Raw genomic sequence first — 16,790 nt, forward strand, 5'->3', positions numbered from 1 at the left:
AGCATCATATCTAGGCTGCCCTGTGCTGTTGGGGAGGGTGACCCCACCCATGACAGTTCCCTATGATTCTCTGGGTGGCCCACAGGCCCGAATCGCTGTCCATGCCAGCTTTAAAATGAAGCTACATTCTCCACTGTCAAATAAATAAATAAAATTCACGTACAGTAAAATTTTTATTTGGTAATCAAAGACTATCCTCCTAGAGATGTTTGAACAAGACGATTAACAAGCTTCTGGGTAAATAGCTGAAATAGCCAGGTTATACACAGCATCTCATTTCAGGCAGCTGTTTTTTTTTTTTAAGTTTTTAGGTACTGACAGTTCTAGTTCCTATAAAAACCACCATGTTTCCTTGTTGGAACAAACTGCAGAGCTTTCTTCCAATCCCCGGTGTCTTTTAAAGTTACTAAAATGCGAACCATCTGGTCCAGTGTCAGATTTTTTCCACCTATGTTCCACCGCAAATACAGATCCAGGGGCAGCCTAGCAGTTGCCAGATTCAGCCGCTTTGCTTCGGCCAAGCTAGCTCCCTTCTGTCCACCCTTGTCAACCAGTGACCCAATTATGTAAATTTTATCATGTTCAAATGTCTTCATTATGTTACGGGACTCAGGTGTTAAATAGATGAGCCTGTCTCTTGGAAAGAGATTTGTGTAACACTGTTCTGTCTCTGTCACAAATAAATTGTCCCATGCCTTTCCATAGCACTTGCGAAACGCCTTAATATATAACCCATCTACATTGAGGTTACAGAAGTGTAAGTGGAATGGATCTACAGATCTTCGATTATACCCTTCACTTTCCATAATCTGTTTCACTGCGTTCTGCAGTTCTACAATTGTCATGCAATTTTCAAAAACCATATCAAATACCAGAGGTTGGCCAAAGATCATAGCGTATGCAGCCCTCCAATTATACAAGTTGTCCAGAGACTTGGAGCGGAAACAGGTCAAGAAACTATTCCGTAGGTCATCGGTATCCCTGTTCTCAACCTCTCCCAGCAGTTCCTTCCTTTGTTCCCTTCTCTCTTCCCTCTTTGCGTTCCTGGCATTTTTTTTTCTCTCTCTGATAGCTAAGAATTTCAAATATTTAAGTCTTGATGACTTTGTGGTAAGTTCCATAAGGGTCTTTAACTCTTCTTCAGTTATATTTTTGGGAATAAGTTTGCCAGCTAGCCTCCGCATCTCCACAAACTCCCGCATGGCACTTAAAGCGGAATCCTCCTCACATTTGGATGTAGGCTCACAGATTTCCTTTTGCTGTCCTGCTCGCATAATATTTTTCCATTCATCCAAATCCAGTTTCTGAGGAGGGTTAGGTTCAACATCCTTCAAGTAAGGTGACAAATTCAGTGTTCTATGTAGAAATGGTTTATAGAAAGATGTTAAAAACAAACCATTCTTTCTTCTCTCCTTCATGGCAAATGGGAAGACAGAACTTTTGACATTTCTCAGAAGCATATTGAAAATGCTCATGGTTGGGACTATGCTGCGTCCAAACAATTACCTGCCAAAATGGTAATAAGACAAAAAGGAGAGGAAAAAAAATACATCAGTAGTCAAAGACATAGAAGTACCACAAATCCTGTCAATCTTACAAATCCTGAAGAACAAAAGGTCACTTCTTTATATTCCCAGGAAAACACGACAGTATTTCACTTAACTTTTTTGCATTGGCTTTAAAAGGGAAATTGATGTTACTGCTAGAGGAAGCCATCATTAACTTTGCTCTTTAAAAGAGCAAAATATAGATGCATCTTATTGTCAAGTTGAACAACAGTTAACCATGTTCAGCTTTCTTAATTTCAAATCACTCTTGTATGTCAGACTGCAGACAGAAAAAATGGCGATGGGAGTAAGCATTATGCTACCCAGATACCACATGATTTCAGAGATGGCGACAAATTTTCTTGTTTGATGCTACAATGAATAGACATTTCCACTGCTTTTTTCAATAAGGCATAGAGACTCAAGTCATAAGCAAGTCTGTAACAAGCAAAACTCAACTGTGATGTGGCAGCACAAGCATTGCTGCTGGGATACCCTGATGTCAGAGGAAAAACATTTCTCCTTTTACATTACATTATAGAAAAGCTCTCATTGCAAACTCCCACCAAGACTATATAGTCACTCACTTAGGCTTACACTTTTACAAAGATGTGTGCTATACATGTCCTGTGAACAACTGAAGCTAAAGGCTGCAGAAACTGAAGCACACATGTACTTCATTCACATTAGTATTCCCATTCATTTCACTGGGCTGTCCTCACCAAGTAAAGTTACATATTCCTGCTTAAACAGTGAAGAATTAGGCCTAAAAAAAGTAAGTCACCAATATCTTTCCACCTTCTCCATAATGATTTTTCTTAAGAAAGTCAAACTTTGGCTTTCAAAATTTGAAAAGTAAGTAAAAAATGATTTCCAAATTCTAAAAGAATAATTCTTATTTCACAGTATCTATTTTACTGTACGTACTCAGATTGAAGACAACCCCAAATTTAAGGTGACCCCCATTAGGTTTCATATAGGGGGAAAAAAAGAAGTAAAATGGTTTTAAGTTTTCCAGATGCAGAATCTAACAAATTGAATGGCTGTCTTGATTTCACCACCCCCGCCCGAACTGCTACAGTAGGGAAAGCAGCGGTGGTGGGTGGGTGGGAGGGGAGGCAAAAGCATGGGGGGAACCCCCTTGCCCTCTGCCCCCAGTCACTTCTTCCCCCTGAAGCTTTCCAACCCTCCCCCCACACCAACCCCCAATTTCCCACAGCCTCTGCCTCTCCCCTCTTTCCCTTTAGCACAGCATGAAGGAGCCCCAAGCAGCAGCATAGGTGCTGCTGATTGACTGGGCAGGAGCTGGAATACTCTGGATTCCCTCACAGGCACTGAATACTATCTGAGCAGGAGCCGAGGTGTACCTGACAATAAGGTGTGGGGCGGGGGAAGCAGTTGTAGGGTCAGGGACAGAGTCAGAGCTGCAGCATCCTCCTGTACCTCCCATCTACTCTGTATGCAGATCTAATATAAGGGGCTTTTTATCATCCATGCTGATTGGGACAGCTGAAGGGAAACACTTGAATCTAAAATGAAGTGTTGTCTTGTAAGTGCAGTATTAACATTGCCCCCTGAAAGTTAAAAAATGCACACACACACACATTTAAAAAAACAAACAGCAGTTCCAAAATAAAGCCATTCTGCCTGCAACCAAGATTTACTGGACCACGACTCTCTACAGTTGCCCAGCTTTGTAATAGATGCATGCCAGCGAGACAAATTTCCTGAAACCATCCTCAAAAGCAGATGGTTTTAGTTGCTGTGACAGCCACTCCTGCAAAAGTCACACACGTTAGCATCGCTCCAACAGAGATGCTAGCTTATCCTAGCAGTGAACACAATCCAAGTGCTTTAATAAGGCTGCTTTACCTCTCTTGCTTGCCCAGTGCTGAACACACCTGCCTGACTGAAAGCTCTTCAAAAAAAGGCCTTTTGCAGGGAATCTACATGAATGGGAGATCAGAAGAGAGCCACTGCTGAAAAACAAAACCAACAAACATTTGGAAGTTTCGCACATCCCCATCAGAAAAACCACCGAGCCCTTTGCCCACACCCTTACAGCTCCCGATGCCAGAAGCGGAGTCTTCCTAGTTGACTTGGCAGCCAACGAGGAGCCCGCTCGGGCCCTAAGAGTGGCCGGGGAGGCTCGCGTGGAACCCAGGTGAATGCAGCGCACGAGTCCAAGCGGCCGGACACCCCGCGCTCCAGCCCTCTGTGACATCACGGAGCCCCCGGAGCCGGGGGAAGGTGCGGGCCTCATTGCCCCCCGACCCGCAGCTAAATGCGCTGCCGCCAGCCCCCGACGGAGGCTGGCTTTGAGTGGGGAGGGAAGGGAGACGGCATACCTAGCGCCGCCGCTGTGCCACTTACCCCTCCCGGAACTAGAACCAGTGCCCTCACGGGACTCCGACAGGCCACACTTCCGGTCCTGACCGGAGGGATATCGGCGACACACCCACGCCTTTCGGGACAAGTTGAACGCTGTAGGCTGCGGAGAATCTAAGTTTTACATTGCATCGCAGCTAATCAGAGGCCAGGTTTTGCGCATGAGCGGCGGGGGTCCGAGAGGTCGAGCGGCTCCTGCGGGTCTGGTGCGTCCTTTCTCCCCCGGTCCTCCAGGCCCCGCGGCTGCGAACTGAGGTTCCTCCCTTCTTTCCTCCCCACGTCAGGCCTTGCGCGGCCTCCTTGTGGCCCGGCCAGCACGGGGTGGAGGGGAACCCAGAAGCCGGACTTGGCTGGTGATGCCACAGAGGGGCTCCATTAAGCCGCCTGGGTCAAGGTCTGGTGCTGTGGGGGAAAGGGGCCAGCCCTAAGCTGGCTGTGCAGGGTGTGGGCAAGGGACATGGCTGGGGTTGGACCTGCCACAGGGTTGGATGCCATGGCTTCCTAGGCTGGATTTGGCCCACTGGCCAGAGGTTGAACACCCCTGATTTAGACATACCGACTTGCATAAGCCTTGGTGCAGTATGGGATTGGGGGATAGCTTAGTTCAGGCTCTGGGAGTATAATAAAAATAACAGGCTAAAATGAAGAAGACGCTAAAGGGTGACTCTCGGGGGAAAAACAGCCTCCTCACAGTGAGCTATATTATGACATAGAACAGTTTGCCAAAGGAAGAAGTGTCAGAAGCCAACCACCCTGTGTCTGCTGGACAAGGTGCTCACAGCTCTGTCCTGCTCCCTCCCCCAGCCCTGTGGCCCCATTCACTGCCCTGGCTGGGCAGCGCCCCCAGCCCCTGCTCCAATCCCTCCCTCCCTCCCCATAGGGGCCTTGATTTGCCTCCCCCGTGCCCCTTCCCGTCCATAGTTTGCCAAAGGAAGAAGTGTCAGAAGCCACATGAAACTGGTTATTTAAGACTAGACAATGCTCTAGAAGGGAATAATCCTTGCAAGGCGATGAACTAGGCAGGGGTGGCCAACCTGCAGCACAGGTGGCATGGGCAGCCTCTGTGTGAGGTGCATAGCTGACTTGGGACCGGGTAGCAGCACAGTGGTAGATAGGGCAGAAAGTAGGGCTACACCAGGAAAGATTTTCTTGGCCAATACCAATAGCTGCTTATTCACCAGGCATACTGGCTGATACTGATCTGAAAACTGATTTACAGGGGCACAGCTGCACATTGTGGAGATCAGCTCCCTGCAGATAAGTCTGTGGAGGGGAAGGGTCACAGGGGAGGGGCAGGTGGGGCCTGGGGCAGGTGCTGGGGCTAGGGCCACTTAGCTAGCACAGTGAATGGGACCCAGGGCCAGCCAGGGTGGGGAGCAGGATAGAGCCACTGGCAGGTTGTCCAGGGGATCAATGTTTTAGAGCTTAAAAATGGCAGTGGGGGTACTTGAACTAAAGTTTGTCAAATAAGCTTTAGTTCAAGCACTGACACCACCATTTTTAAGCACAGGGATGCTTTTAGGAGCCAAGCAGAGAGAGGGTAGAGGTGGGCTGCCCACTGCAGGCTTGGGGCTCTCTGCCCTGCTGCCTTTGCCCCAGTTGGTGTGCACTGGCCGTGAATCCCCTGCCTGTCCGGGAGCGGGAGGCACAACGTGCCACCGGAAAGGGAGGGGACATGTGACCAGTGCATGGATCGCGGGGCAAAGGAGGAGTGCAGAGCTGGTGCCCAGGGCCAGGGCTGGTGGGGGCCTGCACCCAGGGTGGGGCAGCAGGAGTGCAGGGGCCAGGGCCAGGGCCGGCAGGCACCCATGCCCAGAGCAGGGCAGCAGGAGTGCTAGTGCCCAGGCTGGCACGGTGGGCAGGTGGGTAGAGGTGGCGGTGGTGAGAAGCGGTGAGTGGGGGTGCGGGCATTGGGACAGGGATTGCATTGGTGCCCAGGACCAGAGCTGGTGGGGGCCCAGGGTAAGGCAGCAGGAATGCAGACCTGGGCTGGCACGTGGGACTGGAGTGGCCAGCAGGCTGATGGGGAGCGACAGTGGCAAGAAGCAGCGGTAACCGATTATCCATATTTACATTCATTCCTGTGGGCAAATGGGTTTCACCTATTACGGTTTTGCTTAGCGTTCAGTTTCTCTGGAACCAATTAAGAGTGCTAAGTGGGGTTGCCTGTACTGTACAAGGTGGGATCGCATCTTTAGCTCACGCATGTAATTATTTCTAGGACTTGGAAGAGTTCCCTGCTCCTTTAAAGAAATCCTAAAAAGTTGGGCTACCTAATACAAACCATTCTTCCTTTTCTCTTCTATACTTCATTTTCCCCTCTACCCGTCATTAATGTGACAGAGCCACACAACTGCTTTATCCTTGATCCTTGCCAGGTCCTCAGCCTGGGTGTACGGGTGTGCATCAACATACTCGCATATTGGACTGTCCTTTAAGCCAATTAAAGCATCCAGCAAACCATTAAACCATTAAAGATGGAGTATTGTCTAGACAAGCATATTTTTTGTGTATTGGTTGCAGGAAGGTAGTTTTTCCAATTGACAGTCTTTTTTTAAATATTTAGATACAGTACTTGATTTCTGGAGCCATTTTCAAGCAAAATGAGTTTTCTGCTGCCAAAACTGACTAGTAAAAAAGAAGTGGATCAAGCAATAAAAAGCGTAGCTGAAAAAGTTTTGGTTCTTCGATTTGGGAGAGATGAGGATCCTGTTTGTCTGCAACTGGATGATATTGTAAGTGCACTTATAAAAAGAACTTGTTTTTAATACTGTGTTGAATATTGCTTACACATTTGGTCCAACAGAATTAAACAGTGTGTTAAAATAAAACACCCTAAGAACCACATTGGACTTAAATGTAATTATTATCATAGCAATGAAATGGAACTAGTATAATGCAAATTGGAATTAATATCTAGCTATTTAAGACTAGACAAAGCGTTAAAACAATGTCCTTCACTCTGCTAATGGGGATGATGCAACACATGGTGTTGTTTGCAAATAACTTTGAAAATGAAAAATTATTTGCAAACTTTTATATATAATCTTTAGTTTGTGACACTTGCTTAATTTTTTCCCAGCGTAGCTGCATGCAGATAAAATTAGTTTACTCATTGGCAGCCATATAGGAAGCGGTGCGCTTTGTTTTAGAAATCAGACATTTCTGTTTCCAGGTTTCATGCTAAAATGCTAGATCATGTTACTCATGCATGAAACTAAGTGGAGTAATATTTTGTCAGTGATAACGAAAGTTTGGTATGGAAGAAAGCATATGTTCAAAGTAACAATCCAACAAGAATCGAATATGAATTAATTATCAAATATATTTTTAAGAATAGAACTCTGTCTTTCCCCAATTCTTCTCTGTCTTTATTAAACAGGAGAATCATGAATTATAGTTGTCCTTAAAAGCAGGCTATGTTTTACCTTCTCATGTTTCAGAATCTTTTTTACTACCTGTCTTTTTCCAATCTCAATAGCTTGCAAAGACATCTCATGACCTAAGTAAAATGGCAACCATTTACCTGGTGGATGTGAACAAGGTACCAGTGTACACCCAGTATTTTGACATCAGTTATATTCCATCTACTGTTTTTTTCTTCAATGGACAGCACATGAAAGTGGATTATGGGTATGCTGGCTTGCATATTGCCATCTCATGTGTAACATAACTAGCTTATTCTCTGCATGTGCTAGCTTACTACACTTTTATAATTTCATTTTGCTAGCAGCAGTACCATGCAAGATCAAAGAGACCAGGAAAGAATAGGGTAGACCACCCCTTCCATTTTGAAAGACCCCCTCACATTTATCATTCTGCAGCAAATTTTCTGATATACTCTACTTATGAAATTGTCTGATATACTCTCCTTGTGAAATGTGGTTTGTGATTCTGCACACATTAGCATTAGACTCTTGGCCATTACACAGCATTGTTCTAAGTTTTAGAGGTCTTTAAAGTATCCTCATCTCTTCATTCATGTGTGTCATACAAGAGTAGTTCAAGCCACAGGTGTGACTAAGGATGTATACACATGGCTTCTTTATAACAGAATACATAGAACTCACTCTGCAATGGAGATGGTATGGATACACAGCATGCAGCCTTACACTGGTGTAATTCACTCCACTTAAAAGGACCCCTCAGAAAGTGAGGAGTAAGGAAATGCTGGCATATGCTACACTAGCAAATTGGACTGCGTCCACTCCTTTAGTCAGTTTTAACCTATAAGTAGCTGTTCACTCCATGCACGTCAGCTCCCACCACCTACTGGCCAGACAATATAATAGTGACTTCTGAGAGCAGCCAATTCAGGGAAGTTGTGTCTGCTCCTTGCTATGGTAGAGACTTACTGCAGAATTAAATCTCTTGTAAATTACCCTGTAATAATCCTGTTGTGTGGCTACACCCTAAATCAAAATGCTTCATGTATATATGTTTGCTTGTCTTTAAAAAGGTCTTCATTCATTTTAACAGACATTTTTGTTTCCATTTATCTTTATCTGCTTCACAGGTCTCCAGATCACACTAAATTTGTGGGGAGCTTCAAAACAAAGCAAGACTTTATAGACCTGATTGAAGTGATTTATCGTGGAGCAATGCGTGGAAAACTTATTGTACAGAGCCCTATTGATCATAGGAATATTCCCAAATATGATCTTCTCTATCAAGGAATTTGACATAACTAAAAAAATTAGATGGCTAAACACTGAAACTGCAACAGTTGTTGACAATTTTCTTAAAATATTTGCCACATTTGATACCACAAGACATAAAAAAGAACTTTTAAAAGCTTGTGGTTTCATTTTGAAGACCTTATTGGTCATCTGTTGAAGACACAATCTGTCATTGAATACTGTCCTTTAAGTAAAGCTGTGTGCTTTACTTATGTGAGTGGTGCCCATAGTCTTTCCTGTAAAAGTACAATATATAGCAGTTATGAGACAGTGACAGTTATGTGCTTTCAGAGTGGAGCCATCTCACTCTTTTGACTAGAGAATAGTTTGCATTAAAGCATGATTATATATAGTTTTAGAATTTTGACACCATTTTGCTTAAGAACAACTTCTCTTTCATTCCTTTAAAAACTGCTTCCATTTTTCAATGTAAATTAATAAATAGATAAATAAGGTCTGTTCTTGAAAAGAGGAGAGTCCCTTGATGCAGTAGGAGTCCTTTGATGCAGAAGTCAAACTGACTGAGCAAAAGTTTAAAAGGGAAAGCCTTATTCTCTTTTCAGAGTAAGTAGCAATATTATTTTACATATGTGGTTCCTGTTTAACTAGATTAAAGTATTTTTCACAATCATTCAATCTGAAAGGAGATGCATAATAGAACAAATTCTGTACTCAAGTAATCTCAGTGGTTTACCCTGGGGATTAATTTGATCCCACTATATTATATTTAGAGCATCTCATCCCTGACTGGAGGAGAGGAGCAGTGTATGGTTTGGTGAAGTCTCTTTAGGCTCAGGAAAAATGTACCAAGGGGAGAGGTGAAAGCTCCAGTGTGAGACTTTCAAAACAAGACAGGACAAAATACTGGTAAATACATAGTAAGCAGCAGCCCTGCAGAGCTATGCGCAGGCTGACGCAAACATACAGGTTATTAGCATTAATCCCCTATGCCAAGTTGCCCTTGACAGTAAAATTGTATATATACTCTAGGAAACCTGAGTTGCTAATAGTAAAGTGTAATTAGATCAGTGTGCATCCATATAAACTTCCAAAAACACTGTAAAGAAAACCAGATATACTTTAAGATCTTTACTTTGCACCCTTTAAATTTTGGAACTGTTTATAGGCATCCATTTAAAAAGCACAACTCATTTTTCTGAAAAGAATAATACCAACCCTTTTCTAATACAATGTTTTCTGCCTGGCAGGAGGGGAGCAAGGAATCAAAAAAAAGGTTCAGAAATTCAATACCAAAACTACTATAATAAGAGCTTTTGTTTCAAGTTTTCAGAGCTAGGCATGGGATGAGGGTTATAAAAATTCAATATCCCCTTATTTACTGCATCTCTTACTTGATGTGCTCCTTGTTTTAATAGGTGAACGAGGGGAAGCTACCATGTTCTTTGCTTTCAGTGTGCTCTTCAGGTACTTGAAGATGGCCTGTAAGCTGTAGGAGGGAGCTAAGGTGTATTTTTCAGTCCCTGCAGAGACTTTAGGACAATCCACTTTAACAAGGGAACCTGTGGGCCTATCTAAATGTTTACTGTTTGTTACCCATTCACGACAGTGCTTCTGTATCCATTCTTGCATTTCTGGATTGCTTCCCACCTGGTGTTGTGTGTGGTGCATGGAGTCAATAAAGGCCACAGAATACACTTTACTCATCACCTCCCACTTCCTTTGCATGAGCAAATTGATGAAAACCAAGCCTCCATAGCCATGAGCAATGAAGGCTACATTCTTGGCTAAACTCTTGGATAAAATAAAATGATCCCAGACATAAATGGTATGTTCTTCAGGGCTGCTGCTGCATCTCTTTGGAATCTGCCCCATGGATTGGCCATTGGACAGTGACTGTCCCTTAGTTAAGAAACTCAAGCGTTCCTCCTCCGTCTTCATATCAATAAAATTGTCATTGGGGTTTAATACAATAACTCCCCCATAGTCATGGAGAGCCATTTGGATGAATGGTATTTGAGTTCCATGCTCCAAGCCCTCATGAATTATGGTCTTCTGACCCCATTGCCCAGCCCGAAAGACTCCACGATCTTGTAGAAGGACAACTAGGCTTGAGGGATTTGTTAATGCTTTCTCACTCATGAAAAAGAAACTCCTGGGTTCGTTCTCTGTAGCATCTATCGGAAGGTGGACTCTCTGCAGCTTGCATGCTCTTTCCAGCAGTTGATAAACATACTGTTCAATGAGATGTCCTAACACCTGATAGCGTTTATGATTGTTTTCATGTGCATTTTTGTAGTAATTAAAGACAAAGGGTTCATTGGTATCTAGATGCCTCAGTTCACCTTTTATGTTGAAGCTGTACTTCAGATGTTCTGGGCACTCTGAACCCTCTGCTAGTTTCCTGAAGCTTAGTTCCTTCCCCATTTCCAGCCACTGCAAATAAAGTCGGTAATGTAAGTATGACAGACAGCTTAGGTTTTTTTTGTTTTTTTTAAACATGACTGGTTAAGCCACTGGTTCTCAAATTGTGACGTAGACTATCTGTAGAACCCAGCCTGCTTGCTGATAGTTCCAAAAAACTGGCTAGTCACAGTCTTGGCTAAATTACCTCAGAAGCAGGGATCCTGGTTTTCTCTGATAAAAAATCCCCAATTTTCGGATTAAAAAAAAAAGTAACCCAAAATCCACATTTTTCCATGATTAAAATGAAATACCACTTTATATAGTATATGGGATCAAGAACATGAGAGCTAGCACATAGCTGGGAACAAGAAGGCAGAAGATTGACATGATAATTCTTCATGATTAATTTTTCTTCCAAAACTAGTTTGCCCTGAGAACAAGTTTCAGAACACCTGCTGTAGAAAGGGGGGCCCATTTGCAGCTATGTTTATTATAACATCAAAATTGTAGCAAAGTGTGCATTGTACTTTTAGGTTTTACAGAAAACTCACAGTACTCCCATTACTGTGTTCATCTCTTCCATCATCCTTCTTAACATGATCATTGTGGAGGAAAGAGTTTTGCCTTTTTCTTCACCCTGGCTTGTTTTATCTGTTAGAAATCTAGGCCACAATACTGTAAACATGTATGTGTATGCTTAACTTTACTACTGAGAGTAATAGAAGTGGTCCTTTAAGGTCCACACCCTTCCTTTTCATACATATTTGGGTGGGCAGACAGGGTTCAGTGCAGAGCAGGTGAGGTGTAAACCACTCCTTGCTTTTCCTGCTAATATCTGGGGCAGAGGCAGCACAGAGAAAATGGAAAACAGGTGGCTGCCTCTGATTCAGTCTATGGGAAAATGGGCAGAGAGAAGAATTGATAAGCATTTCTTGAGATAGAAGGACATCTGAAAGGCAGTGCATAGAGTGTATCACTGAAGTGAAAACAACTTACACTAGGACCAGAAAACATCTGGTAGAGCTAGAGTTGCAAATATGGATGTCTTTCTCCCCAAGGCTTGTTGCAAGAGTGGAACAGGTTCAGTTGAGAGAAGATAATGTAATTGTCAAGGGAAGAATCAACATAATAAGGGCACCCCATCGCATCTGAAAGTGGGAAGGTGACTTGCAGACTGCTTGTCCAAACAAAACATCTACCAGATCAGAGCCTACTGGTGTATGCTGGCCCCTCTTGGACTTCCAGACTAGATTATTTTTAATTTCCAAAACAAACTGAGAAAATACATATTAAGCCCTTGCAGATGTAACACCTTAAGCCTATACTTACATCCATTTTTTCTTTGTGGCACAGGGAAGGGCTTCTGGAAATTTCATTCAGTTCTGCTTTGGATCTGCTTTTCTGGCTTAAAATATAAATAAGTAAAATATAAATAAGGTTTTCAGTTGGGAGAGGCCTGTCTCCCTATCCTCTACTACAATGATATCCAAGGTTTCAGAACAATTTACAGTACTTCTTCACATACAGGGTGGATACAAATCAACAATTTAAAATAAATAAAAATCAGATTTTTATTTAAATCAGATTTTTTGATTTAATTGTATTTTGATGTTTTTCTTAAGATTAAAAAAAACAAACAAACTATATAGTTTTAAGATATGTTAATGCTCAGAGATAACAGCATGAAATAGGGATTATAACTTCTATTGATATACTATTTGAGACAATATATTCATATAACCTTTTTAGAAAAAGTTTTATAAATAGGTCACAACAGGCCATGGACTATATTAGGGGCCCAATCTTATGGGGTCCCCAGATGCTCTTCTATAGCTCAGTAAAGATTAAAGAAAGCCATTCTACCCAATGGGGCTCAGTGTACTCTAGAAGATCCCATTAAGCATCTTGGTGATGCTTAGTTTCAGTTCTCAAACTGTGGATTTGTGTCTCCAAAGAGAATATCCTTGTTAACAGCAGTATATGGAAATGAGAAATAACAGACCTGATTACCTACCCATCAGCCCTCTTGTCTCTCTGTAAATTTGTTTACAGTCAAGCCCTTACCTCTCTCTACAAGTGTAGAGTTTCAAGAAGTTAAATAAAGAGAGGATTGTTGGGGGGAAAAGTAGATCTGAGCAAAGAGGAGGAGTCTGGAGATAAAAGCAAGGAGGGAGGGGCAGTAGAAACAAAACAGAAACATTTTGGGCAGAACTTTGTTGAAATTGCAGAATACTCTGGTAACAACCACTTTGCTGCAGCTGCACTGAAGAAAGCGGGAGAAACCAAATGAACTCTCCCACAAGACATATGATGAAACTCAGTATTGGACTGCTTTGAGTAATATATTGAGAACTGGCCTAATCTGATGACAGTTTGTGAGCAGTATCGTGACAAAAGAGATGGAATTGTCATAGCCAAAGTTCTCAACATTGAGCTAAAGAGAAATGTAGAATGTACGCTGACTATCCTGAAGCCTAATTCTATAGCCTCGAACAAAGGTTATATCAAACAACAAGACTAAAGATTTTGTAGAAACCAAAGATTAAATCAAGGCTTCCTGACCAGCCTTAAATCAATTTAAGTTAAATCCACCCTGATCACATAAGACAGATTTTGATGAATAGTAAATAATGGAGGTGCACCGATACATTGGTCCAATATTGGATTGGTACCAATATAAAGAAAATTGGCTGTATAGGCAGTCCTTGCACTTACAGTAGGTTACGTTCCTGGAAAAGGCTCTGTAAGTTGAAATGATGCAAGTTGAATCTGATTTTCCCATACAATGTTAAAATAGGGGGTTACATTCCTGACCAAGGGCCTGATGCTCAACTTTTTATAGAAATGACCATAAACATATTTAAATCAACTATTTAATCAACTATAAATTATTTAATCAGAAGGCCATGGGCCAGACGCAATCAATCAATAGAACTGGAAGGGAGGCACCAGAGCCGGCATGGGACACTTACCAAAGGTAAGCTCTTCAGTCCTCACACGGGGCAGGCAGTGGCTCCTCCCGAGGCAAGGATGGGGATGCAAGCTCCGGCGGCTCCAGGGAACTATTCTGCTCCCCAGTCCTGACACCACATGCCTCCTCACTCCCAGAGGCATGGCGAGGTGGAGATGAGGGCTGGGGGCTGGTGTGGACTCCCCCAGCTCTGGGGAACTGCTTGGCCAGCTCCATAGGCTCTGGGGAACTGCTCCGCTCCCCAGCCCTGATGCCATGTGCCTCCTCACTCCCCAAGGTGATGTGGGGGTGCAGAGCAGTTCCCCGGAGCCAGCAGAGCCCACACCAGTCCCCGTCCCCATGACTCTGGGAGTGAGGAGGCACATGGCATCAGGACTGGGAAACAGAGCAGTTCTCCAGTGCCAGCTTCAGCCCCCGTCCCCGTCCCCAACCCCAACCCCATCTCACCTCCAGGAGCACCAGTAACTGTCCCGCACCAGCCCCGGTGCCTCTGCCGTTGCCTGCTGTAAGTGCGAGGATCCGGTGCCGTAAATAATGACGGGTGTAAATGGCAGAGCACCACAAGTACAAATCACCATAGATTGAAATGCCATAAGTTGAGTACTGCCTGTATCAGAAATCAGGCCAATAATTTGGCCAATAAATTTATTCAGCTGAAGCGCAAAACTCAGGCAGTAAGGAACACAGATCGGCAGTGTGCAAAGCTGCATGCACAGCTCTCCACAGTGTAGTGGAAGGGGAGGGAAGGGGTGTGGTGGTGGTGGGTGGGCAGATCAACACCCCCTGCGGTAAGTGGGGAGCAGGGACAAGGTCAGGGGCAGGCGCTGCCCAGCTGGGGTGGGGCGCAGGATGGAGCTGTGGCTCATGGTATGGGGGTCAGCTCCCACCAGTGAGCACACCCTAGGAGAGGATGGGGGGTGACGTGTGTGCCCCCTGGATCTGTGGGGTGGGGTGGGCTGCAGCTGCAGGCTGGAACTATGCTGAGCAGGTGTCAGTGCTGGGAATGGGGCTACGGTGAAATTTGGGGTGGCTGTGGCCTCCTCTGTAGCCCTCACTCTAAGCCCAGCCCCGCCGAGAAATGGGCGCAGCCCCTGCTCCAGCCCCAGCTCCAGCCTCGCCTTGCCTTGCACAGATCTGGGGGCACACACCTCCCCCACACCCTGTGCCCTCCTGGGGTGCAACCAGCAACACAAGCTGCCTTCCCCCTGACCCTGATGAACTGAGGCTCTGTCCTGTACCCACCCCACTTCAGCTGGGCAGTACCTCCCCCTGCCCCTACCCTCACTCACTGCAGGAAGTATTGATCTGTGCCCCCCCATGCCGCTTCCCTCCCCTTCCCGTTCCACCACAATGGACTTGCCAACTGCATGCAGCTGTATTGGAAATCAGACTAGTATCGGCTGATATGCCTCCTTAAAAATCAGCTATCGGTATCAGCTCCCAAAATCTCTATGGTGCACCCCTAGTAAATAAAAAACTATAAGCCTATTAAGCAGGAAAAAGGGATTTTTTCATAGCTGTATTGTTTTTAGATTTTTAAAAAAGGCATTTATAGGTGGCTTTAGATGCAGTCTTATGATGAATCGAGACCTTTGCGGTGGTGTGAAATTCTGAAAATGGTGAGGTACTGCTATATAGGCTGCACCATGCCGTGAATAAACAGGACTGCAGCATGTGGTACCTTTTCTAAGTGCAATGTACATCTGTGTACAAAAAGGCATATTTGAACTGAAAATTAACCATTCCCCTTCAGATTTAACAGGTCTCAACTGTAACCCCTGCCTGCTGGGAAAGGTCTTCCCGTGCTTGTAAAATGTTAAAACACTTGGGCACTACTGCCACCAAATAGACAACGTCCTCCATTACCAGGTTCGCCATATGACTTGAACGTTACCTCGTGGCTTCGTCTCACAAAGCACGTCATCGTCAAAAATGCAAACCTTGGCTTCTGGGGTTTGGACAGAACCCTGAAATCTTTCAAGGAAAGGAAAGCAGCGTTATTTTAGGTTTCCAAATCAACACGTCAGCACCTCCCTTGAGGTCTAGAAAATAATGCCTGAAGCCCAGCGTGTTCGGATGCAGGTATCTAGTTCAGGGGGTGACTGCCAAGGGCCACCTGAACTCCTATTCTCACTCCCAGATCTGGACCAGGAGACATGGCTCAGACTCAGGCATGGCCCAGCAGGCACTGTCCAGGGTGCTCCGCTCGGTGTCCCCACTCAGTGCGGTCATAAGCACAAACTTACCACCCAGGCTCCTTTCCTCAGTTTATTTTGTCCAGAGGTATATGCCTTATGCCCTCAGCAGCTTCCTTTTAAAGGAAGCCTTCTTATTTCACCTGGTGGGCCTAGGCCCACACATCCCCAGTGGCATAACAAACAGGCCTCATAAGCAGCAGGGCAGCGATTCTCAACATTTTTTTAAAAATGTTTTTATATAGAGACCCACAAGGCAGCCCCGGCTAGTCTCAGGGCCCCTCTCCGAGAAGGCCACCTTCGGTTTGGGACGCCAGGAAAATACCAGCGCAACTCGTGTGGTAGAGAGCCCAAGGCCCCCCGCCCCCCGGGCCGCCGAGGGCTTTCCAGAGGCTGTCAAAATCTCCGCGTTTCTCCTGCCGACCTCCCAGCGCGGCCGCTGCACCCCGGGGAGACGGGCTTACGGGGCCGGGAAGGCGTCAGCTCCCGCCGGTGGGGGCGGGGGAGGAGGCGGCGCCCGGGCCGGAAGCGGCAGCGCGGGCGGCGGCCTGGGCCGGTCAACAACAGCGGGGCTGGGTGAGTGCGGGTGCCGGCTTTATCCTCGGGCCCGTGTCTCTGTGCCGGGGGTATGGGAAGAGGGGAGGAG

The 16,790-nt window shown here is 45.1% G+C and overlaps 4 protein-coding genes across 18 annotated transcripts in view; 2 read left to right on the forward strand and 2 right to left on the reverse strand.

Annotated features, from left to right (window-relative positions):
• Positions 1 to 154: 154 nt before the first annotated feature.
• TRMT10C (tRNA methyltransferase 10C, mitochondrial RNase P subunit) lies at positions 155 to 4,059 on the reverse strand. Of its 6 annotated transcripts, none has more exons than XM_090058503.1 (3): positions 3,921 to 4,059; positions 3,420 to 3,523; positions 155 to 1,506 (listed from the first exon to the last, which is right to left on the reverse strand). In XM_090058503.1, the coding sequence occupies exon 3, from the start codon at positions 1,473 to 1,475 to the stop codon at positions 324 to 326; it is 1,152 nt and encodes a 383-aa protein (XP_089914629.1). In that variant the 5' UTR covers positions 1,476 to 1,506; positions 3,420 to 3,523; positions 3,921 to 4,059; the 3' UTR covers positions 155 to 323. The 6 variants fall into 6 exon arrangements, with proteins under 6 accessions (XP_089914629.1, XP_089914602.1, XP_089914612.1 ...); XM_090058476.1 differs by having other exon boundaries at positions 3,420 to 3,526; XM_090058486.1 differs by having other exon boundaries at positions 3,420 to 3,526; positions 3,896 to 3,927.
• TXNL4B (thioredoxin like 4B) lies at positions 4,003 to 9,083 on the forward strand. 3 transcript variants are annotated; one of them, XM_090058571.1, is made up of 4 exons: positions 4,003 to 4,141; positions 6,502 to 6,670; positions 7,417 to 7,568; positions 8,452 to 9,083. In XM_090058571.1, the coding sequence occupies exons 2-4, from the start codon at positions 6,539 to 6,541 to the stop codon at positions 8,615 to 8,617; spliced, it is 450 nt and encodes a 149-aa protein (XP_089914697.1). In that variant the 5' UTR covers positions 4,003 to 4,141; positions 6,502 to 6,538; the 3' UTR covers positions 8,618 to 9,083. The 3 variants fall into 3 exon arrangements, with proteins under 3 accessions (XP_089914697.1, XP_089914717.1, XP_089914707.1); XM_090058591.1 differs by having other exon boundaries at positions 4,089 to 4,190; XM_090058581.1 differs by lacking the exon at positions 4,003 to 4,141 and adding an exon at positions 4,190 to 4,329.
• Positions 9,047 to 16,667, reverse strand: LOC149874241 (putative protein ARB2BP). 4 transcript variants are annotated; one of them, XM_090058547.1, is made up of 4 exons: positions 16,609 to 16,667; positions 15,844 to 15,923; positions 12,308 to 12,383; positions 9,047 to 11,008 (listed from the first exon to the last, which is right to left on the reverse strand). In XM_090058547.1, exons 3-4 carry the CDS (start codon positions 12,311 to 12,313, stop codon positions 9,947 to 9,949), a joined length of 1,068 nt encoding a protein of 355 aa, XP_089914673.1. In that variant the 5' UTR covers positions 12,314 to 12,383; positions 15,844 to 15,923; positions 16,609 to 16,667; the 3' UTR covers positions 9,047 to 9,946. The 4 variants fall into 4 exon arrangements, with proteins under 4 accessions (XP_089914673.1, XP_089914662.1, XP_089914653.1 ...); XM_090058536.1 differs by having other exon boundaries at positions 16,470 to 16,611; XM_090058527.1 differs by lacking the exon at positions 16,609 to 16,667 and adding an exon at positions 16,443 to 16,601.
• The window catches only part of SENP7 (SUMO specific peptidase 7), a 66,023-nt gene continuing 65,871 nt past the window's right edge, over positions 16,639 to 16,790 (forward strand). For 4 of the 5 annotated variants that reach the window (XM_090058419.1, XM_090058443.1, XM_090058453.1 and 1 more), the window contains exon 1: positions 16,639 to 16,720. The gene's annotated coding sequence lies outside the window, so the exon portion shown is untranslated. The remainder of the gene's footprint in view (positions 16,721 to 16,790) is intronic. The other variant, XM_090058436.1, reaches the window with a different exon arrangement.

This window comes from Crocodylus siamensis, chromosome 1 (genome assembly GCF_052110815.1).
Source record: "Crocodylus siamensis isolate JL-2025a chromosome 1, ASM5211081v1, whole genome shotgun sequence".
NCBI classification, from domain to species: Eukaryota; Metazoa; Chordata; order Crocodylia; family Crocodylidae; genus Crocodylus; species Crocodylus siamensis.